At 33.8% G+C, this 25,104-nt stretch overlaps 1 protein-coding gene across 2 annotated transcripts in view; it reads right to left on the bottom strand.

Annotated features, from left to right (window-relative positions):
- ADK (adenosine kinase) overlaps positions 1-25,104 on the bottom strand; it is a 573,035-nt gene that overhangs the window by 174,806 nt on the left and 373,125 nt on the right. For both annotated transcript variants that reach the window (XM_028511304.2, XM_028511305.2), the window contains exon 7: positions 13,155-13,325. In XM_028511304.2, the coding sequence (XP_028367105.1) occupies positions 13,155-13,325 (171 nt within the window). The remainder of the gene's footprint in view (positions 1-13,154; positions 13,326-25,104) is intronic.

Genomic DNA, 25,104 nt, shown 5'->3' on the forward strand with positions numbered 1-25,104 from the left:
CCAGGGCTAAAGTAGATATTTTTAAAAAGTTGAAACATCACTCAAGAAGGAAACAGTAATTTCAATTCTCCTAGTATGTACTAGATATTTTTAATATACTTAATCTCTGTAGGGTCAGTAGGTTTAAAATGGATTTCCCTGCAAGAAGATGTACAATGTGGGAACACTGCCAGCAAAAGGACTGATGAAACAGAGCAACATGTAAGCTTTAGAAACAGAAATCATCTGTGAGATTCAAAATACTAGGTCTGTGAAGGGGAGTCTTATCCAAAATGTATCTTTCTCAACCTGTATAAAATAATTAAACTAAATTCGTCTGCCTAATTTTCAAGCTGTAGCTTATTACTTAAATTATCTTAAAGTGCATGATACTGGTGACGTGATGTTTCACTGTGGAATTAAGTGGTAACTCTTGACAAAGTAGTTATCATCATGAGATAATTGACCTCAGTTGAGAGTTAAGCATCCTGAGGCAAAGTTGAGTGTACTTAATCCTGGCAGGTTAAATATCTAGTGATCATGGAGCCTTGAAAGGTATTACTCTTAAGAACTATTTGCAAGAACCATCTGCAAGATGACATTATTCAAAAAAATTGATAAAAGTAAAAAAATGAAAAATCAAGTTCTTTAGTCATGTATTGCTAGGTAATGACTGCACAGCAGCTTGCATTAGCAAACCTCAATGGATGTAATTACCTGCATGTAGAATGTCCTGTACTACGCTGATTGCATGTGAGACTAACAAATGGTTGTCACTGAAGGGAAATGTTTTAAACTTACAGGATGTCAGAAACAAATTAAAAATATAATACAACATCTAAATAATTTATATACTAAAGTGGTTTCAAAACAACCTTAACAAGCCAACCAATAAATTCAGATTTGCAGTTTAAAAGTACAAAATGCAATGTAACAAGTTACCAAGAGTTTTAATTGAGGCAGCATGTAATTTATATCTATGCATTTCTACAGCTTAGTTAAAAGTAAACCACAGAGATCAAAATCAAAATGAGATGCTACTTCACTCCTATAAGGATGGCTATCATAATGAGCAATGCCACATCTTGCCCCCATAGCTCAAGTGAGGAGACATTTGCCACACAACTTTACAGAAGGAGGAAGCAACCCTACCCTGCCTGACATGGAAAATTCCACTTACCAAGCCCACCTTTTGGCACATGTCCACCTTTTCAAAAAGCCCACCTTTCTGTGCAAGCCCACACTGTCTCCACTTTACAAAAGCAGCCAAGCAGAGCCAGCCCTGGAGCAAGTTCAAAGGATTTTCCTTTCCTCTGTGCTGCCTCCCTTATGCTAGAGCATAAGCTTAATAACATCTGTCTGGAAATATCTCCGGGGTTTAGTCTCAATTTCCATCTTGGGGAGCTCAATAACACCAATGCCAGCAACAATTCCACTTCTAGGTATATATCCAAAAGTCCTGAAGGCAGGGACTCAAACAATACTTGTATACTGGTGTTCATAGCAGCATTATTCACTAAAGCCAAAAGGTGGATAAACAAGGGTGAAATTCTGATACATGCTATAACATGCATGAAACTTGAAAACATTATGTTTAAGTGAAATAAGCTAGATACAAACAGACAGTTATTGTATGACACTGCTTATACAAGGTATCTACAATAGGCAAATTCATAGAGACATGATAAAATAGTGGTTATTGGGGACATGGTGGCATGGGGGAGACAGGGAGTTATTGTTCAATGTGTACAGTGCTTCTGTTTGGGATGATGAAAACTTTCTGAAAATAGATCATGGTGATGAGTGCACGACATCATGAGTGTAGTTAACACCAATGGATTGTACACCTAAGAATGGCAAATTTTATGTTGTATTTTTTACCACAATTAAAAGAAAAAAGTAAATTATATAATTTAATAATTTATTTTTAGCACATTAATACAGCCATGAAATTCCTGTGGACAGTTCTGTTTTATGTCAGGATGTGCCCCATGAAATATTTTCCAATATTCTTTAGAGAACAATGTCCTTTACCTTAAGCAAATCAAAGAAATGAAACAGTGAGGATAAGAGATGGGAAAAACTAGCTTGAAAAATACTACAGTTGAGACTGTAACACTAACAATGAAAAAATATCTAAAATGAATATGCTAGGCATTACATTATTTTAGAATTCAGAACAAGAATTTTGCTGATTTATAATAAAATTGCTTAGTGTTACTGAGTATTAGAATATGTGACAAAAGGAATCTTTGTTTTTTAAAGTTGCTTTTAACCTATAAGAAAAAACCTGGCATTGTGCCAAGATGGCAGAGTAAGTAGAAGCTGCATAAACCTCTTCGTAAGATCAAACTGGAATTAAAGCTAAATTGTAGAGAAACCATCCTGAATAACCAACTGAACACTACCTGGAGAGAAGTGTTATAGCTACAGACAGGCAGAATAAACCACTTCACCACAACGTGGCTGACAGGGAGTGCAGAGACTCAAGAAAGCTCATTGGGCTCCCACAAGTGGCAGCTGAAGTGTCAGTGGGATATTTCAGTGGCTGGGGGCTACCCCCTGAGAAGTGTGGGGCCTACCCCCCAAGCTGGGCTCCCCAGCCTACAGCACCACAGCTGGGAAAGGGACCCAGACAACATCAGGCTGTGAAAAGCAGTGGGATTTCTGTCTACCAGGGAGAGATGGCTGAGACGCAGAGAACACACCAAAGGGCCAATGCAAAAAATTCCATTTGTAGCTATTTTTCCCAGAATCTGGCTATGGCTATGCAACATGTCATTAAACAGTGAATGAATTAACAATGAGATAAAGAAAAAAATCTAAAGATACCTTGAAACAAATGAAAATAAGAACACAATCCAAAATCTGTGGGACACAGGAAAAGCAATCAGAAGAGGGAAATTCATAGCAATACAGGCTTATACAAAAAAAAAAAAAGAAGAACAGGGAAAACTCAAGTAAATAATATAACTTTACAATTAAAGGAACTTGAAAAAGAACAACAAACAAAGCCTAAAGTGAATAGCAGGAAGGTAATAAAAAAAAGATCAGAGTGGAAATAAGTAAAATAGTCTTAAAAAATGATACAAAAGAGTAATGAATCCAAGAGTAATGTATTTCTGATGCCACAGAAATACAAAGAATTGTAAGAAAATATTATGAACTATATGCCAACAAACTGGACATTGCAGATGAAACAGGTAAATTCCTAGAAACATACAATCTCCCAAAAATAAATCAGGAAGAATCAAATAGTCAGAATAGACAGATTACACCTGGTGAAATTAAAGTAGTAATCAAAAAACTCCCAACAAACTGAAGCTCTGGACCAGATGGCTTCACAGGCGAATTTTACCAAACATTCCAAGAAAAACCAACACCATTCCTTCTCAAACTATCTCAAAAAACTCAAGTGTAGGGAAGACTCTGAAGCTCAACTTACAAGGTCAGCATTATCCTAATTGCAACACTGGATAAAAACACTACAAAAAAATATAGGCCAATATCCCTGATGAACACAGATGCTAAAATCCTTAACAAAAATAGTAGCAAAGCAAATACAGCAAAACATGAAAAAGATCAAACACCATGACCAAGAAGGGTTTATTGAAAAAAGCAAAGTTGGTACAACATTCACATATCAATAAATGTGATTCACCATAAACAAAATGAAGGATAAAAGCCACATTATATCAACAGAGGCAGAAAAAGCATTTGATAACCTCCAGCACCCATTTATGATAGATACTCTCAGCAAAGTGAGAATAGAGGGAACATACCCTAAACATAATAAAGGTCATATATGAGAGATTCGCTGCAAGCATCATACTCAATGGGCACAAACTACAAGCAGTCCCTTTAGTGTGGCAACAAGACAGGGATTCCACTTTCACCTCTCTTAATCAACGCAGTACTAGAAGTTCTATCCAAAGCAACTGGACAAGAAGAAAAAATAAAAAGCATCAAATCTGGAAAGAAAGAAGCAACTGTCTTTATTTACAGGTGACATGACACTATAGATGAGAATCTCAAGCAGTCCACCAAAAAACTACTAGAGCTGATAAATGAGTTCGGTGAAGTAGTATGACACAATATTGATATCCAGAAGCCAGCTGTATTTTTATATGCCAATAAGAATGATCAGAAAGGGAAATTAAGAAAACAATTCCAATTACGTTTCCTTCAAAAAGAATGAAATACCTAGGAATAAATCTAACCAAAGATGTAAAAGACCTCTACTTGGAAAATTGTAAGACACTGAAGAAAGTGACTGAAGATACAAGTAAGTGGAAGCACATACTGTGTTCAGGGACAGGAAAACTTAACATAATCAAAAATACCCACGCTACCCAAAACAATGTATAGATTCAAGGCAATTCCTATCAAGATTCCAATAATGTATTTCAAAGAACTAGAACAAATACTTCACAAACTTATATGGAACCACAAAAGTCTCCAAATAGTAATAGCAATCCTGAGGAAAAAAAAAAACAAAGTTGGAGAAATCAAGCTACCTAATATAAAACTACACTATAAGGCCATAGTAATCAAAGCAGCATAGCACTGGGGTAAAAACAGACATATACATCAATGGAACAGAATAGAGAGCCCAGAAATAAACCCACACCTTTACAGCCAATTAATATTTGACAGAGGAAAGTAGCACATACAGTGGGCTAAAGATAGTTTATTCAATAAATGGTGCTGGAATAATTGGGCAAATATGTGCAGAAAAGTGAAACTAGACCACCTTCTTATACCATACACAAGAATAAATTCAGAATGGATTAAAAACTTAAACATAAACCCCAAACCATAACAATCCTAGAAGAAAACATAGGTAGCAAAATCTCAGACATTGCTCATAGCAATGTTTTTTTGTTATATCTCTTCAAGCAAGGGAAACAAAAGAAAAAATAAACAAATGAGACTACATCAAAATAAAGTTTTTGCACAGCAAAGGAGAACATCAACAAAATCAAAAGAGAACCCACTGAATTGGAGAACATATTTGCCAATACATCTGATAAGGTGTTAATGTCCAAAATGTATAAAGGTCTTGCGAAACTCAACACCAAAGAAACAAACAATCCAATTAAAAAATGGACAAAGGATCTGAATATATTCTTCTCCAAAAAGGACATACAGATGGCCAATAGACATATGAAAAGATGACCAACATCACTAATCATTAGAGAAATGAAAATTAAAACCACAGAGATATTACCTCACATTGTTAGAACAGCTATCATCAATAAATCAACAAACAACAAGTGCTGGTGAGGATGTGGAAAAATGAGAACCCTTTTACACCGTTGGTGGGAATACAGACTGGTGAGACCACTGGAAAGCAGTTTGGAGATAGCTCAAAAAATTAAAAATGGATCTGCCTTTTGACCAGTGATCCTTCCTCTGGGAATGTATCTAAAAAAACCCAAAACACTAATTCAAAATAACACAAGCACCCCTATGTTCATTGCAGTGTTATTTACAATCACCAAGATATGGAAGCAGCCCAAGTGTCTGCCAGTAGATGAGTGGATAAAACAACTATGGGACATTTATGCAATGGAATACTATCAGACTGCAAAAAAGAAAATTTTACCCCTTGCCACAGCATGGATGGACCTGGAGAACATTATGCTAAGTGAAATAAATCAGTCAGGGAAAGATAAACACCATAAGATTTCACTTACATGTGGAAATAAGGAACAAACTGAGCTAACAAGCAAAATAGAGACAGACTCAAACAGTGAGCAGGATGACAGCTTTGGGGTATGTTAGGGGGTTGTGGGATCAAGCAAAAGGGAAAAAGGGTTCATGGATATAGAGAATAGTGTGGTGACTGCAGACGATAGGAGAGAGGGATACTAAAACAAGAAATTAGAAAAGTATCTAGTCCCTGGCTGGTGTAGCTCAGTGGATTGAGCGCGGGCTGGGAACCAAAGTGTCCCAGGTTCGATTCCCAGTCAGGGCACATTCCTGGGTTGCAGGCCACAGCCCCCAGCAACCGCACATTGATGTTTCTCTCTCTCTCTCTCTCTATCTCTCTATCTCTCTCTATCTCCCTCCCTTCCCTCTCTAGAAATAAATAAATAAATAAAAAATCTTTAAAAAAAAAAAAAAGAAAGAAAAGTATCTAGTATTTCTACACAAATTCCTCACTTTACATATGAGGAAACTGAAGGAACAGAATTGACTAATAATCAACAAACTGATTAAATTAAGAGTAAATCGGCCCTGGCTGGTGTAGCTCCATGGATTGAGGGCAGGCTGCGAAACAAACCATCTCAGGTTTAATTCCCAGTCAGGGCACATGCCTGGGTTGCAGGCCATGGCCCCCAGCAACTGCACACTGATGTTTCTCTCTCTCTCTCCCTCTCTCTCTCTCTCTCTCCCTCTCTCTCTCTCTCTCCCCCCCTTCCTCCCTTCCCTCTCTAAAATAAATAAATTTTAAAAATCTTAAAAAAAATAGATGTCATTCTAAAAAAAAAGTAAATCACTAAACATTTATTAATATATAAAGATATATCCTGCTAATATTTAAAATAGGGCCAAGATTTTTAGTATGTCTTTCTTATAGAACCAAATAAATCCATAATTCACAGTTTATGAATTCCAGTTTCAGTTTCTTTAGAGTAAAAACTTAAATGTAGCACTCCATGAGTGTATATAGTTACAGCTTTTTTCTGCCTTTAATTTTTTTGTACTTTTTATGCCCAATCTAATTCAAGGGCACCTTTTTAAAAGCAATTTGTCTTTATTGAATTTTGTTCCCAAGCTTAATTTACTATACTAATTCTCATTCTATTTGTAGTCACATTTTATCAGATTATATAATAATGAAATAATTATATAATGAAGACATAGTATTAAAAGGCTTTGGTACAAATAAATTGACTCTTGATAAACAATTTTGTAGGAAGAGAAGAAAGGCAGTATACCAGAGAATAATCTAATACCAATGAGTTTTCCTTCATTCCTTTGTCCCCACTTGTTATGTTTTATCAAGCAAAGGGGGCTGCATGTTATCCAACCAAGCTAGTTAAGTGGAACTTAAGAGAGGAGTAAGTTCAATACTCCCTATAACAGTAACACCACCAACACTTTTAACAAAAACTGAGTACTTTCTATGAATCAAGCTGAAACTTTACATGCATCAGAAAAGCAGACACAGAATTGCTGTGCAGATTAAATAATGGTTTTTGCGAATACCTTTTGTAACTTTAAGAAGCTGGTACTTCTTCATTTTAACACTGCTTCTTTAGAACTTTTTAATTTAAACTGCTCTAGATTAATTTTCCTGTTTTAAAACCAATATAAATGTGTCCAACAGTATGCATACTTTAAAAATAGCTTTATGTGATATAACTGATATATAATAATCTGCACAAATTATAAACATATAATTAGATAAGTTCTGACACATCTATGAAGTCATGAAACCACAACACAATCAAGACAAGAAACACATCCTTTACTTCCAAAGTATGTCATATATTTTTATGGTATTAAAATAGTATTTTTAAATTTAAATTTCTGAGTGTTTGCTGCTAATACACAGAAATACAATTTTTTTATGTTTATCTTGTATCCCACTACCTTGCTAACCCCACTTTTAGTTCTCGGAGTTTGTAAATTTTGTACAATATTCTGCAAAGACTGTCATGGTGTTTATCAAAGAGAAAAGTTTTACCTCTTTTCTAGTTTGGATGTTTTTCATGCCTTGCCAGTACTATACAATGCCGAAGAGAAGTGAAGAAAGTTGAACATCCTGCTTTTGTTCCTGATCTTAGAGGAAAGTATTAAGTCTTTCATCATTCAGTATAATGTTAGCTGTACAGTTTTTGTACAAAAAACATTGAGGATGTTTTTTATAGGGTCAAAGAAGTTTTCTTCTACTCTTAGTATTCCAAGGGCTTTTATGATCAATAGATGTTGAATTTTGTCAGATGTTTTTGTGTGTATGTGTATCTATTAAGGTGATTATGCTTTTTTCTTTCTTATTTTTACTAAGGTGAATTACAATGACTGTTTTTTAAATGTTCAACCCTACATTCTTGGTCATGTTGAATTATCCTTTTTATATATATTGTTGGGGTTCTTTTGTTAAAACTATCTTAAGAATTTTTGCATCTATGTATATGAGACATATTGGTCACCAGTTTTCTTTTAATTCTTTGGTTTTGGTAGTGCTTTTTCCTCTTTAGTTTTCTGGAATAGTTTGTATAGAACTGGTATTATTTTTTTCCTTAAATGTGTGGTAGAATTCAACATTGGGTAATCTGGTCTTTGAGTTTTCTTTGTGAGAATGGTTTTACTAAAAATCCATTTTTCTTTAATAGATAACCTAAATAGCCCTATTTCTATTTCTTCTTGAGTGTGCTTTGGTACTTCATGGCTTTCAAAGAATTTGTCCATTACATAAAGGTTATTGATAAATAAAAGGCATATTTTTAGGAGGGACTACAGTAGCTTCCACTCTAATTAATTTTGCCCCTTTAGTATTCTGAGTACTTTGAAGCCCTGTTATAAGTGATGCTGCCCACTTTGGCTAGTGGAACAAGAATAGTTACAGGACCTATGCTGCACTCTTTGAGGATTATTCCCTATAATCTTTTTGGGTGGTTCTTTACCCTACCTTTGTTAGTTTCCTCACAAATAAATGCTGATCAGCAATCAGCTGTAGTTTTGGGTGGGACCTGTAAATCTTTTGTGTTCTCTCTCTATACAGCTCTTTGTTCTCTGGTACACTGACTTACAAACCTGGCTGTCTAGTTGTTAGATTTCTTAAACTTCTAGCTGATATCCTCAATTCAAAAGAGATAGCCAAGAACGTCCCCCTCTATGCACTATGGCCTGGAAGTTCTCTCCAAGCAGTAAGATTGGGTAATTATGGGGCTCACCTCATTTAGTTCTTATCTTATAGAGATCATTATAGATATCTTGGTGGACAAGGCATTTTTTTAAAATATTAAAGTTATCAGAAAAGCTTTCAAGCATCATTGCTAGTGTATGATACTCTGAAAAAAAGAACGTGGCATCAGGTAGAAAATAAGAGCCAACTGTATTTAGTTTTAGCTAAGTTGAAAACTTAGCTAAATTTTGAAAATTTATTTTGAAAATTTATACTAAGAACAGTAGATATGATTTTGGGGGGGAAGGGAAGACTAAACAATCCAATGCATATTCCCTGAGAAATATATTTTATACTTCATTGCATTTTAGAAGTAAAATTCTCCTTTTTTCCCCCCTGGAGAAATAAAGATGGTTTATCTTTACTAGAGTATTCAAGGAGAAGAACAATGAGAGATGAGATTAAAGAGATAAAGCTCACAATACTGTATTTACTTTTAATAATAAAACATGGTAACATTTTTATTTATTCTTATTAAATTTCATCACTCAACTGATACTTCCCAGTCTATTAAAATTTTTAAGTCTCCTTTGACATTCAGCCTATTTGATATTTGTTAAAGTGCTGCATTATTTGCATTCTCTGAATTTGTACTATCTGTAAATACAGCTTTATCTGAATCAATGATAGTTTACTTCAGCAAAGCTCAGGGCAAACACTGAGGCTAAATTCCATTTATCAGCAGACTTTCTCAAACTGGTTCAACAGAATACCAAATATATCTAATTGGCCTTTAGCCAATATTTATTATTCTACAATTCATATTATGACAGATTATCTCAAATATACTATAGATCCAGTGTTTATTGGTCTGCCTTTATAGGTATTATATATCTGTTGAAATAAATTCAAGTGAATAGTAATCATACCAAAAAATTAAACATACATGACTTGTAACCATGTAGGAGCATATAATTTTACCACTTCCTCTTCTGGGTAGGAAAAAAAATGATATCTAATATAATCTCTGTAAGTTCCAAACTTTAAAAAATTAATCATTTAAAAATATGTGGATATAAATTTGAAACGTGGATATATATACATTTTTATTTTTAAAATATGTATCTTAATTAAGATGGTAAAATTATACACACAATTTTATTTATATATAATATATAACTATATATAATATATAATCTTACCAACTTAACCATTGTGTTCAATTCAGTGACCTAAAATTCATTTACAATGTTGTGCAATCATCTCCACTATCCATTTCCAGAACTTTCTGCATTCCAGAAAGAAAGAAGCTTTGCACTCATGAACAGTAACTCCCAATTCTCCCTTTTTCCCAGTGCCTGGTAACCACTATTCTAGTGTCTGTCTGTATGAATTTGACTATTCTAGGTACTTCTTATAAGTAAACCTCTATAAAAAAATCCAATAGTTATTTATTGGAATATGGCTTCTTTAGCTCAACATAATATTTTTAAGGTTTGATTATGTTGTATCATGTATCTTAGTTACATCCTTTTTAAGGCTGAAGAATACATTCTACTGTATGTACAATTGACACTTGAATAAAATGGGAGTTAGGGGCACCAACCCCACCCCCCATGCTGTTGAAAATCTTTGTATAACTTTTGACTCTTCCAAAACTTAATTACTAACAACGTACTGTTGACCAGAAGCTTTACTGATAACACACAGTCAATTAACATATATTTTGTATGTTTCATATACTTTATCCTTACAATAAAGGAAGCCAGAGAAAAATGTTATTAAGAAAACCATGAGGAAGACAAAATACATTTATAGTACTGTACATTTTTATCAAAAAAGAAAAAATCCACATTAAGTGGACCTGCACAGATCAAACCCATGTTGTCCAAGAGTGAACTGTATGCTCCAGGTTAAGTTCTGCTTATCTATTCATCTGTTGAGGAACAACATTTGGTTTGTTTCTAATTTTTGGCTATGTGAATAATGCTGCTACAAACATTGGTGTACAAATATTTGAATCCCTGCTTTCAGGTCTTTGGGGAATATAAGTAGAAGTGTACTTGCTAGATCATATGGTAATAATTTCATGTTTAACTTTTTGAGGAACCACTAAATTGTTTTCCACAGCAGCTGCAGCATTTCAATTCCCACCATCAATGCACAAGGGTTCTAAGTTCGCCACAACCTTGCCAACATTTGTTTTTTCCACATTTTTGACATTAGCCATCATACTGGGTGACAAATGGTATCTCATTTAGGTTTTCATTTGCATATCTCTAATTATTAGTGATGGTGAGCATCTTTTCATGTGTTTACTGGGTATCTTTTCTAGAGAAATGTTAACTTAAGTTCTTTGACTATTTTTGAATTAGGTTGACTGTTACTGTTTAGATATATATTCTGGATATTAATCCCTTATCTGATATGTCATTTATAAATATTTCCTTCCATTCCATGGGCTGTATTTTTACTTGCTTGACAAGAGTCCTCTGATGTACAAAATATTTAATTTTGATGAAGTCCAATTACCTTTTCTGTTTTGCCTGTGCATTTGGAGTCATTTTTTTAAGTGAAGACTATTTTGATATCATCAGCATTTTCTGCAAACTTAATCATTGTGTGGCCTCTATTCTATTCCCATATATCTCTGCCAAACATTTAGCATTGTTTCTTGGTTTTATAAAAGTTTTTCATCTTTCTTTCACATATGTCTTACAAATGCAAGCTCTCTTTACAGAGTATTCTGTGTGTTCCACAGTGTTTTTTAAAGTTCCATTTTATTCCTAATTAAGGTCATTTGAGATTATAAAGTCATAATGAATTTTTGATGGTATTCAGTCCTCTCAAGTTATATTTATATCCGAAGTTTGATTCTTTGGGATCATATTTATCTTCTTAAAAGGTTCTAAAGTTTGTCTTCTTAAAGTCTAGAGCATTTATTTATGTATTGCCAGTCTGACCTCTGACTACAAAGAACCCTAAACATCAATTTCTCCCCCAAATTCTCAGACTACCATGTCAATGACCAATTCTTTCATGTTATTTAAAGGGGTAGAGTAGCATTTTTCCTAGTTACTTCTTTACTCTTCAGAAAATAAAATTGGCAATAAAAAAATCTAAAACATAGATTTTAGTCAAATGAGGCCTCTAGCAGATATCTAGATCAAGGCTTTACCAATATTTTTTGCCATTATGTTAGTTTGTGAATCATCAAGGATATAGCATCTTATTTGACTTGTTAGTGCCTTAAGAGATATTCATACCATATTCTTACTAAAAGTCACCCAGGCTGACTTTATAAATTATTTCCAGGTTAAATTTTATGTTATTCTAGGTAAACTATACAGTTATCTGATTTAGGTACAAAATCAGTGAATATAATCAAACTATGTTAGAACCATAGAATTACAATTACAATAGACTTCTGGGGTAATTAGTAGAATACCTTCACTTTATACATAAAGACCCCAAGACTAATGAAATTTAAGTGATATTGCCCAGGTCACATGAAGATACATACACCAAAGGTCTCTTCCCCCCACCCCCATTTCCTGAATTTTTTAAGTATACAGGCTAAACAGAAGTTATAAATATAATGAACAAAAAATTATTTTCTACTAATTTAGAATTAAAGTATATTCTTGGTAAAAAGAAAAGGTTGCAAATGTTTAACTGAAATTCCACTCATCACCATCAAATATGACATACAAATATTAGCAAAAAATGACACTATTAATAAAAAAAATTCAATACAAATTATAGCATTTACTCAGAACTTATTAAATTAAATAGATTCAAATTTTGAAGAGGTACTTAACTTCCTAAAACACTTATTTTGGACTAGATGTCTCTTCCCTTAATCCATGAACAGAGGAAGACATTATTTCCCAGTCAGAAAACAAATCAGTTCATGTCAAGGGCTCAGGATGCAGGGAACGGTACACTAAAAGGGGTGGTGAGGAAAGTGGTTTCTATCATGACCGTGGTCATGGCCATATGTGGCTTATGCATTCATAAAAGCTCATAGAAATGTACCATAAAAAGAGTGGATTTTCTGCGTGAAAATTATAAACCTCAATGACCTAACTCTTTAAAAAACAATTTTTTATTATGTAAGAAATGAGCATATACTGAAGGAAATATTGGAAAAATGAATTAGAGTGGTCCAAACTTAGGCAGTTTTGTTGTATAATTCTCAAATATGTTTATGCAAATGTTTCATTTTTATTTATGTATTTCTAAACTTATAGAAAACAAACCAGAAAACAAAAAAAAACCCAGGTTCTTAAAAAAAAAAAAAAGAGTAACTTACCGTCTCATTTCCAAAAAGTATGTCAACATAGGGCATAACTTTCATCAATGGTTCCTTGTAGAACTGACTAATAAACGGAGCAGACAGGTTCAAAGAGAAAATTCTGTTGTTCTCAGCAGCACTGCGAGCCACTTTTAACACCGACTCAGGTGAAACAGTAAGAAAAAAGCCCTGGATAAAGACAAGAAGAAAAGTTACAAATGCAATCTCCCCAGAGTCACTCTTAGTGAGAACAAAAAAAATCTCCACAAAACACAAAAATCTATGTAATACACATTTTAAAACATAGTTATAAAATGCAAGGCAGAAAATATCAGCATCTGATTAGGAGAAAAGTTTATCACATGAGTACTATATGCTTGATATGTGCCATTATGTTGGAGTATAATTTATTACTTATTTCATATTAAATTACTTATACTCAATGCTAAAGAATTCTGCAAGTCTACATAAGAAAAAATATTTGAAAGGTCTCATTCAAGATAATTACATCTGATTTAGAAAAAGAACAATGAAAGCAGACTATATTCTTCTAGTTTCTTTGAAACACTTTGTATTCTTGTGACATGCTATTAATTTAAAAAATTAAATTAGTTAAAAAATAAAATTAATTTACCAAGATTAGTTTGTTACCTTATGAAACATCTGGAGATCCAAGATGGTGAAGGAGTAGGTAAAAGCTACACCAACCTCCTCCCAGGACCAAAATAGAATTACAACTAAATTAAAGAAAAATCATCCTAAATAACCAACTGAACACTAGCTGGAGAGAAGCCTTATAACCAAGGACTTAAGGAAGAAACTACTACACCACAATGAGACTGGTAGGGAGTGGGAAGGCGAGAGAGGGCTCCCATGAGTGGTGGCTAAAGTACCAGAGTGATATTTCAGTGGCAGGGTCCCCCTACCCCGGGAGAAGTGTAGGGTCTAAACGCCAAGCTGGACTCCTCAGCCTAGAGCACAAGAATTGGGAAAGGAATCCAAAAAACATCCAGCTGTGAAAAGCAGGAGGAATTTTGTCTGCCAGCGAGAGAGGCCTGGAGACAAGGAGTTTACCAAATGGCCAACACACAAAATTTCATTTGCAGCCACTTAACCTGGGCTATGGCAGAGGGAGGGCAGAGTGGACTAGAGTCACATAAGGAAAGTGTGGGATTGGTGGTTCTGGGGAGAGAGCTGAAGGATCAGCTGCCAAGATCCCTGTGCTGAGTCATTCCTCATACTACAGAAACCATTTTTCCTGGGCAAATCACTCCCCTCCAAAAAGCATCAGCATGAGGGGAAGCAATAGCTCCACCTGTATGAATTCATCTCACCGCGTCCTGTGGAACTTAAGCCAGGTTGCTGAGTACAGCTGGAGGCTATTTCAGTGATTAAGCCTAATGGCTAAGGCAGATCTCTGGGAGCTTTGAGACTTCAGCTCACGCTCCACTGGGCCAGATGCTAGGAAGAGCCAGACTTGATGCACAGCCTGGTTCTTTCTGCACAAACCTGGGCCCAGCAGAGGGAGCCACAAGTTGTGGATTGCTGATAGCTCCAAACAGGTTGTACAGGTCCAGTCACAAGCAGAGTATGACAAAGGCCTACACTAGAGTCTTGGCAGATCTACCTAAAATATAGAAAAAATACAAAGAAACAGCCAAAATGGCTGAAACAGGCCCCCAAAGAAGGAACAATAAAATTCTCCAGAAGACTAACTAAATGAAATGAAGGCAAGCAATTTATCAGATAGAGTTTAGAGTAATGATTATAAGAATAATCAACAGCACTAAAAAAGACATAGAAATCATAAAAAAGGTCCAGCCACAAATAAAGAATTTGATATCTACAATAAATAATACATTGGAAGGAATAAACAATAGGTTGGATAAAGCAGAGGATCGAATCAGCTTTTTAGAAGACAAGGTAGAAAAAAGCAACCAAGCACAGCAGCAAAAGGAAAAAAAGATTGGAAAGAAAATGAGGAGAACTTAAGAAATGTTTGGGACAACAAAAGCATAACAACAACCACATCATGGCAATACCAGAAGAAGAGAATGAACAAGCAATCGAGAACCATTATTTAAAGAAATAATGACTAAAAATGTCCCTAATTTGGTGAAGGAAAAAGACACATAAGTCCAAAGTGAAGAAAGTCACATACAAGATGAACCCAAACAGGCCCACAACAAGACACATCATAATTGAAATGGGAAAGCTTAAACGTGAGAGAACCCTAAAAGCCACAAGAATAAAAGCAGTTTCCTACAATGGAGCTCTAACTAAACTGTCATCTGATTTCTCAAAATAAACATTTCAGGCCAGAAGTGAATGTCATGAAATATTCAAGGTCCTATAACCAAGGAACTTTACCCAGTAAGGCTATCGTTGTAAATTGAAGAAGATATTAAAAACTTCCCAGACAAGAAAAAGGTAAAGGAGTTTGTTAACACCAAACCAGTATAGCAACAGGTGTTAAAAATCTTGTTCTAAAAAGAAGAAAAAAAAACAGAGGAAAATAGTTAAAAAATAAAATGGAAATAAATATTCATCAATAATCACCTCAAATATAAATGGCTTAAATGCTCCCTCAAAAAGACATAGGGTAGCTCAATAGATAAGAAAAAAAGACCCATATATATGCTGTCTCCAAAAGACCCAACTGAGATCATAAGACACACACAGACTAAAAGTGAAGGGATGGAAAAAGATATTTCATGCAAATGGAAAGAGGAAAAAGATGGATAGCAGCACTGATAACTGACAAAATAAAGACTAAAACCAAGACTATATAGTAAGGGACACAGAATGACACTACCTTGTGATAAAGGGAACAATCCAACAGGTGGATATAACCCTAGTTATATACCCAACAAAGGAGCACCTAAATATGTAAAGCAAATCTTGAATGACATAAAGGGAGAAACTGGTTGAAATATAGTCATTGCAGGGGATTTTAACACCCCATTGACTTCAGTGGGTAGATTCTCTAGATAGAAAATCAAAAAGGAGACAGCGGCCTTAAGCAATACACAAGGTCAAATACATGTAACTGATATCGTCAGAGTCTTTCACCCCAAAAAGCATAATAAACATACTTTTTAAGTGTGCACGGAACAGTTTCTAGGATGGACAACATGATAGGACATAAAACAAATCTTAATAATTTAAGAAGACTGAAACCATATCAAGTATCCTCTTTGACTACAATGCTATGAAACTAGAAATCAATCACAAGAAGAACACTAAACACACACAGAGACTGAAGCTAATAACATATTAAACAATGAATACTTAACAATGAGATTATGGAGGAAAAAGCTCAACAAATGAAATAAGAACACAACAATCCAAATCTTTGGGACAAAGGAAAAGCAGTCCAAAGAGCAATTCATAGCAATATAGGCCTTTCTTTCTCTCTCTCTCATACACACACACACAAAAAAGCTAAAAAAAAAAATCCTAACTTTTCACTAAAAAACTTCAAAGTGAACAATAAACAAAGGCCAAAGTGGGTAGCAGGAAGGAAATAATAAAGATCAGATCAGAAATAAATGAAATAGAGTCTAAAAAACAATACAAAAGATCAATAAATCCAAGAGCTGGTTCTTTGAAAAGATAAACAAGATTCACAAATCTTCACCCACACTCTTAAAGAAAAAAATAGAAAGGACCCAAATGAATAATATCACAAATAAAAGAGGAGAACTAACAAGCACCAAACAAATACAAAGAATTACAAGAAAATATTATGAACAACTACATGCCAACAAATTAGACAACATGGATGGAATGGACAAATTCCTAGAAACACACAATCTCCAAAAGTAAATCAGGAAGAATCAGAGAATCTGAATAGACAGAATATACCTAGTGAAACTGAAACAGTAATTCAAAAAATTCCCAACAAACTCCTGAACCAGATGGCTTCACAGGTGAATTTTATCAAACATTCTGAGAAAAACAAACACCTCTCCTTCTCAAACTATTTGAAAAAATTCAGAAGGAGAGAAGACTCCCAAGCTCATTTTACAAGGCCGGCGTTATTCTAATTCCAACACTGGATAAAGACACTACAAAAAAAGAATACTGCCAGCCATTATCCCTGATGAACATAGATGATAAAATCCTTAACAAAATACTAGCAAAGCAAATACAACAATACATCAAAAAGATCCAACACCATGATCAAGTAGGATTTATTCCAGGAATGCAAGGTTGGTACAACATTTATAAAACAATAAATGTGATTCATCACACAAACAAAATGAAGTATAACAAGCACATGATCATATCAATAGATGCAGAAAAATCATTTAGTAAAATCCAGCACCCATTTATGATAAATACTCTCAGCAAAGTGGGGAGAGAGGGAATGTTTATTACATAAACATAATAAAGGCCATGTATGACGAACTCATGGCCAGCATCATACTCAACAAGCAAAAACTATAAACAGTCCCCTTAAGTGTGAGAACAAGACAGGGATATCCACTTTCACCTCTCTTACTCAACATAGTACTGGAAGTCCTAGCCACAGCAATTGGACAAGAAGAAATGAAAGGCATCCAAATTGTAAAGGAAGAAGTAAAACTGACTCTATTTGCAGATGAAATGATACTGTACCGAGAACCCCAAAGATTCTACCCCAAAACTTATACAACTAATTAATGAATTCAGCAAAATAACATGACACAAAGTTAACATCAAGAAATCAGCTGCATTTCTACATGACAATAATGAACTATAAGAAAGGGAAATTCAGAAAATCCCATTTATGTTTGCTTCAAAAAGAATGAATTAACCAGGAATAAATCTAACCAAGGATGTAAAAGACCTCCACTGAAGAAAGAAACTAAAGATAGAAATAAGTGGAAGCACATACTGTGTTCAGGTATAGGAAAATTTTAAAAAATTAAAAATATCCATTCTACCCAAAGCAATGTATAGATTCAAGGCAATTCCTATCAGGTTTCCAATTATGTATTTCACAGAACTAGAACCAACATTTCACAAATTTATATGGAATCACAAAAGGCCCCACATTGGAACAGCAAATCTGAGAAAAAGGAACAAAGTGGGAGGAATCATGCTACCTATGTCAAACTATACTCTAAGGCCATAGTAACCAAAACAGCATGGTACTGGCATAAAAACAGACATATAGCTCAATATGCATAGAATAGAGAGCCCAGATAAAACTCCACAACTTTATAATCAATTAATGTTTAACAGAGGGAGCAAGCATATATAATGGGCTAAAGATAATTTATTCAATTAATGGTGTTGGGAAAATTGGACAGATATATACAAAAAAATGAAACTAGACCACCCTCTTATGCCACACACAAGATTAAATTCAAAATTAAATTCAAAAGATTAAAGACTTAAATGTTAGACCTTTAATCAAAAAAATCATAGAAGAAAATATAGGCATAGAATCTCGAACATTGCTTGTAGTAATATTTTATCTGATACATCCCCTCAGGCAAGGGACACAAAAGGAAAAAAATTAAACAAATTGGACTACTTTCTCAGATTTGCTGTTTATAAAACATCTGAAATGAATTTTCAAGACCTAAAGATTTGAACTAGAAATTTTAAATAATGAGAAAATAATTTGGGAATGAAGTATGAAAATATTTTAAATAAAATTTCATGTCAGGGAAGCTGTATTTTAAAATACTATTTATTTATATCTGAAACATTAATAAAAGTCTTTAAAATATATCTATATTTTTAGATGAAAGAAAGCATAAGCAAAAACATGGATGCTTGTATAGAAAAATTGGTTTGAATGCTGAACAAGTGAGTGGAGGAATACATACAGGGCAGTAAACAAAAAGTTGGATAGGCCAGCTGGTTAAGCACACAAAGGGCTTTGAGTGGGTTAAGGGTGCATATGATGGTTAATAAAGTTTTCCTTGAAAGAAAGAAGTAATGGCTTGTGAGAAAATTTATAGGAATGCTAATATGGACAGCAACAATTTAGCAAGTCAGCAAAAGTCTACATTTGGCTCTGTAAAAGGAAATTATAGTGTGGGAGACAAACGAGAAGAGAGTCAGAAGACAATTGAGATTTTGAATCAGGTTCTATCATTAATAGAAATACAACAGTCCAGACCAAGACCTGGCTTAGATGGAAATAAACAGTGTTTAATTGTGTTGATACTATATTTGAGGTGTTAAGTGATCCCCAACATATATCAGAATGTTGGCTTCAGGAGACAGCATGGAGTAAGGAGATGGTAAAAGAGGGGTTATATTATAATTACTGAAGAAAATAGAGGAAAAGAAGAGGGGAAAGAACAGAATGGAAAAGAACAAAAACTAGGGGATAGAGGAAAGGGGAAAAAAGTAAAGGAAAGAACAAAAGGAAGGCACATGAGGATAGAACTGACTAAAGAAAAATTGAACACAGGAAATTTCAAGAAGATACTTAAAGCTACCCGATGCTATTAATCGGTAGGGAAAGAGAGGACTGAGCAAAAGTCACAGGATTTGGTGAGTAGGAGGAAGTACTTGTGGTGTGAAGGTAAAAAGAGACAGTAGTTAAAGAAGAAATGAGAAGGTAAGGGTAAGGATTATAAATCACTTTGGGAGATTTATCAGTGAATAATAAAATCATCTGAGATTTACTGAGAAATTCTTGTGTTCCAGGTACAATACTAAAAGCTTTATGTATATTAACTCAGTTATTATACTTTTTCCTTACATCAAACCTATGAGGTGGATACTGTTATTATTCTTATTTTATGAATAAAAAAGGCAAGATAGGAAAGGTAAGAAATGTCCCTCAGGTCATAATGTATTTGTGATGGAGTTCAGTTGGATTCAAATAGCTCCAGAGATAATGCTCCCACTTTGAGTAGACAGTAGAGAAGAAAAGAACAGAAAGATAGTTGTAGTTGAGAAAGAGAAGTGGAAGCATTATTAAAAAGGAAGCAACAAAGAAATTTTGAGCATTTTGACTTTTCAACAAAAAGGATCTAGTGGAGAAAGAGAAGAATAAAGAAGCAAGAGGGAGGAAAATAATTACAGCAAGGAACTAGAGGAAGTGAGGGCAATGGGAACCACAAGGGGAGAAGAGAAGCTTATAAATGGAAGAGTAACTTTGAAAATTTAAAGGAAACTTCCTTTAAAAGTTACAAAAAAAGCTATTGAAATATTCACTTATAACTAAGGGACTAACAATTTCCATCATGCAAACTTAAAAAAGTTTTAAAACAAAAAAGATATTTTCTATTACTTTTAATTTTAAAAAAGATTTTATTTATTTATTTTAGAGAGACAGGAAGGGCTGGATAAAGAGGGAGAGAAACATTGGTCAGTTGCTTCTCTTACATGCCCCAGCTGGCACTGAACCCACAACCCAGGTCCTGACCTGGAATTGAACTGGTGACCTTTTGGTTGACAGAACTACACTCAACCAACTGAGCCACACTGGCCAGGGCTGTTACCTTCCATTCTAAAATTGAATACTGAAAAGTTAATTTTGTAGCAGGAGTCATGTATACTGGGATTTATCTTTGAAGGGTATACGGCCCCTATAAATTCTGAGATATTAATAGATAATTTTATAGTATAATGGTCTTTTATTATTTTAAGGTATTGGTAATAAAATTCTAATAAAATTCTTTCCTATCACAAAACATATTTTATCATCATTTAAAAATTCCAATCCATTAATTCTTACTAATATTCAATTGTTCTAAAAGGTAACAAGTCGTCACCTTAGGTAACATTTTTAAAGTGTTTACATCTTACCTTTTTAACCAACTACCACACCATCTGCCAACTATAAGCACCCAAGCTGCTCCCTTTGCTATTTCTGTCACTTGCAGAATTAAAACGAACAGTTTATATAGCATCTTGTCTCCATAGTAATATATATGTACTTGCTTTTTAGTCTTTCCTTTAATGAGGAGAGTTTAAAGCCCCCCAACTCCATTTCTCCCCAAACTGTTCCAGCATGAAATAAAAACCTCCCAGAGCTAGCATTCTGCCAGCTGTGGATTAACCACAGACAGCCATAGAATGGTCTACATAAATAGTAACCTGGTCAAATAATTAGGCTTCTCACCAACTTCAGACTGAAAATTTGATCTGTGCTAAAATACATCTGATTGTAATTTACGGTATGGAACAGTATGCCCCTAGAGTCTAAATTTGGCCTCATTCCAAATGTGTGCATGTTGTATGTGTGTTTTACTTTAAAATGCAACACAAGAGTATTGTGATGTGGACAGTAAAACTTCTATTTTGTAAATTTTATAAAGAATATACAAAAAACTATAAGCTTTTAAGTGGGGCAAATTCACAATTTAAATTAATTCCATTTTGAATGGTCTCTTATTTTCTTTAAGTAAATATTTAGTATTTAAACAATTTAGGATTTGTGCTCTGTCAGAGTGCAAAGACTTAAAATTGATGCCAACCATAATTTTCCTTCCTAGATTTATATCCTTTGCTAGGCCACATGTTCCAGACTGTAGTATCACCGAAAACAAAAACAGTACCATTATAAAAATTTTTCCCCAAGTGTTAGACTTGCAATAAAAACAGGCCAATAGTTTATATGGCTATAGTTTAGAAAAATACTTTTTTAATAAGAAAATCTTGTGATTTTTAAAATTAAGGATTTCACTATACAACTTAAACCTTGTTACTCTTTGTCCCTATGAGCAACTAAGAGTAAAGTGAATTCTAACACTTAGAAGCTGGATAATGTTAATCAAAATTGAGAATCAAGCGAGACAGTTTTATCCATTAAAGTGGAAAACAAAACAAAAATGTGAGAGAAGGAGAGTTGGGGGAAGACTAAGGCAGAGCCAAAGGACCATTTTAGCAGAACCAGACTTAATGTTTGGAAATCTCAAATACATAGATTTGTGATCTGACCACTCTAAGGATTTCTCAGGGTAGTTTAAACACAGGAGAATGGAAGACATTAAGCTGTTTAATATACTAAAAGGAGATGAATTACTCATTTTGCTTTTTACCAGAGTTTACTTTAATTCAGGGTGATCATTCGGGGTTCTTTTTAGCTGTCCTTATTAAAGAGCACAAACTATTTTTATTATTTCCATTAACAATTATCTGAGGAATAGATATGTATGCATGTACAAACACACCTATGTAAATTTTGGGTATTTATAATCTTGGAAGTATAAGAATATCGATTCAAAAGTACATAAAGCTACACACAGTAACTATGCCTTACAATGAAGAACTGTGAACACACAGTGATAAAAAAAAAAAAAGTCCTTTGTTTAGAAAAATATTCTGAATACAACAGGGCAGGAACAGACCATATTATTTTTAAACATTCAGAACAGTGGATTTTAACCTATTTGGGTCTATCTAGACACACATATGCATAAAATTTTATATGCAGTGGCAGTAGGAGTGGGTCAGTAATCCCTTGAGGCTCATCTATAAATAATGGGTAAGCACTGGATTTGACTGAAGGTTAAGAACTTGTAATTTGGTTTCTTTTCCTGAAAATACAGAACCACATAAATGCCAGTTTGATTAAAGAGTTTTCTTTTTTAAAAAACGTAGACAATCTATAATAAAACAGAAGTAAATATCAAACTTCTGGAGTGGGAATGACTTTCAAGCCTAGAGAGGGAAGATTAGCTGAAGATTTACTACACAAAAATTAAAACCTTTAGTTGGTTGTCTTCCATTCCCAGAGGGGAGATGGTGGGGAACAAACAAAGAACCAGGGAAAATGTCTACATAAGTAAGAACTTTAAAGTAGATTAAAAGTTAAACAAATATTAGGACAGAAACAGATAAACCATGAACATAAAAAAGTATTCCACTGAGAGTAAGGTAAATACACAAATAAATAAATACATAGGCAAATATTCCCCTCCCACAGTTTGAGAAACAGCATGGCAGTACTCAATGATGAAGAAAGGTTTGGGAAATTAATCTAGTACTACTACTGGTGGGAGTGCAACTAATACTATTTTTCAGAAAATAATTAGAAAATTTATGAGAAACCATAAACAAATCCATATCCTTTGGCCCAATAACTGTACTTCTGAATCACCTTATGAAAATAATCCAAAACATGGGAAAACATACATTCATGAATGTATCAGTATACTATTTATTTCATTGAAAATCTGGAAGCAATATAAATATTCAATGACAGAGAAATAAATAGTCCAGTAACGACTGGCATATAGACCTATTCTAAACCTGGATATTGATCATTTAAAATGTGGCTAGTCTAACTGAAGACCTGAATTTCAAATTTTATTTAATTCTAATTTATATATAAGGAACCACATAGAGCTAATGAAGCCCCTGCAATGTGGCTAGTGTGACTGAGTAACTGAATTTATTTTAATTTAAAAATGGAATCAGTGTAAAATATTTTTCTGTTAAACACAATTTTATTGTTTTGGTAGGACCACATTTCACTTTTTAACCATTGTCAATTTAGTGAATGAATTGACTATGTTATAAATGTAAAACAGACACCATTCCAAAGATTTAGCATGCTAAAAAGATTTAAAAACATAATTTTACATGATTATATGTTGAAATGAGAAATATTTCAGGTATATTAAGTTAAATAAAATATATTATTAATATTAATTTTACCAATTTTTTTTATCTTTTTAATGAGGCTACTAGAAAATTTGTAATTGTATATGTGGCTTGTATTATATTTCCATTGGCTAGTGTTGCTCTAGAGAACAGTTTGAAGATATTAAAAGTGTTATTCATGAAAAGGAAGTTGCAGAGTAGAAAATGTTTATGCTACACAAATGTTAAATGAAATAGAAGACATACAAGTAGTGTGTACAAAATATGGTTATAAACTACATAAAATCAATTGGAAAAAAACTGGAAGAGAATACACCAAAAGTAAAAATGGCTGAATTTGAGTTTAAAGATTCTGGATAATTTGCCCTGGCTAGGTGGCTTAGTTGGTTGGAGCATTGTCCTATAAACCATAAAGGTTGCAGGTTCAATCTCAGTCAGGGCACATACCTAGTTTTAGGTTTCAAACCCTGGCCAGGTGATGTATGGGAGGCAACAGATCAATGTTTCTCTTTCATATCAATCTCTCTCTCTCTCAATTCAATAAAACATATTCTCATATGAGGATAAAAAAACTATGAATTATTTAAATATTTTACAAATTTTAGAAATGTGGTTCAATTACTATTCTGATAAAAGTTGCTTAAAATGTAAAAATATTTTGTTCACTTAAAGAAATCTCTGCACAAACAAGAGATGTACATAAATAGTGAGAAGATTAATTCAATAAGCAACAAACAGTAAGAGCAGATAAACTGCTGGGAATAAGTCTACATTCTTCAAGTAGGTAGGTGGCTGAAAAAGGAACAAACTAACTATGAGATTAATGACTTTTATAAATACAAATCACTATTCCTAGAAGCAAAGGTGAAAATAAAGAAAGGTGTGGTAATAAAAACTATTTGGACAACCAGAGAGCCCCACAAACCTAGACTAGCACTGGTGAGAGAGGGCTGAGAGTACCAGGTGCTGTGTCTCAAGATGTTAACACCGATGTCTGTTCTAAAAAACATAACTAGTCTGTTTTCCATGCCATATTGAAAGTGCTACAGTAACACTAGTCAGAGAATGAGGTTGAGAGAATGAATAAATTATATGTCAAAATAACAAATTCAACATCAGATAGCATATTTTTCTTCCTCTTAATAGGTCCTACATATTTTGTAAATCTCCCAGAGAATGTAAAATGTATTTTTGCAGGAGTGGGAATTGAATATGAATTATGACAAAACATAGTTTGTATTTGCTTATAAGGAAAATATTGACTTTGACAACCATTAAGGTAATGTATAAGTCATTTACAATCACAATGTTATGGTATGTAGTACTTTGTATCAATGGCAGCAATAGAACCACTGGAAGAAGAAAACCAGAACAAATATGCTAGTGAATGCTGTAACACTTA

This window comes from Phyllostomus discolor, chromosome 5 (assembly GCF_004126475.2).
Source record: "Phyllostomus discolor isolate MPI-MPIP mPhyDis1 chromosome 5, mPhyDis1.pri.v3, whole genome shotgun sequence".
Taxonomy (NCBI): Eukaryota; Metazoa; Chordata; class Mammalia; order Chiroptera; family Phyllostomidae; genus Phyllostomus; species Phyllostomus discolor.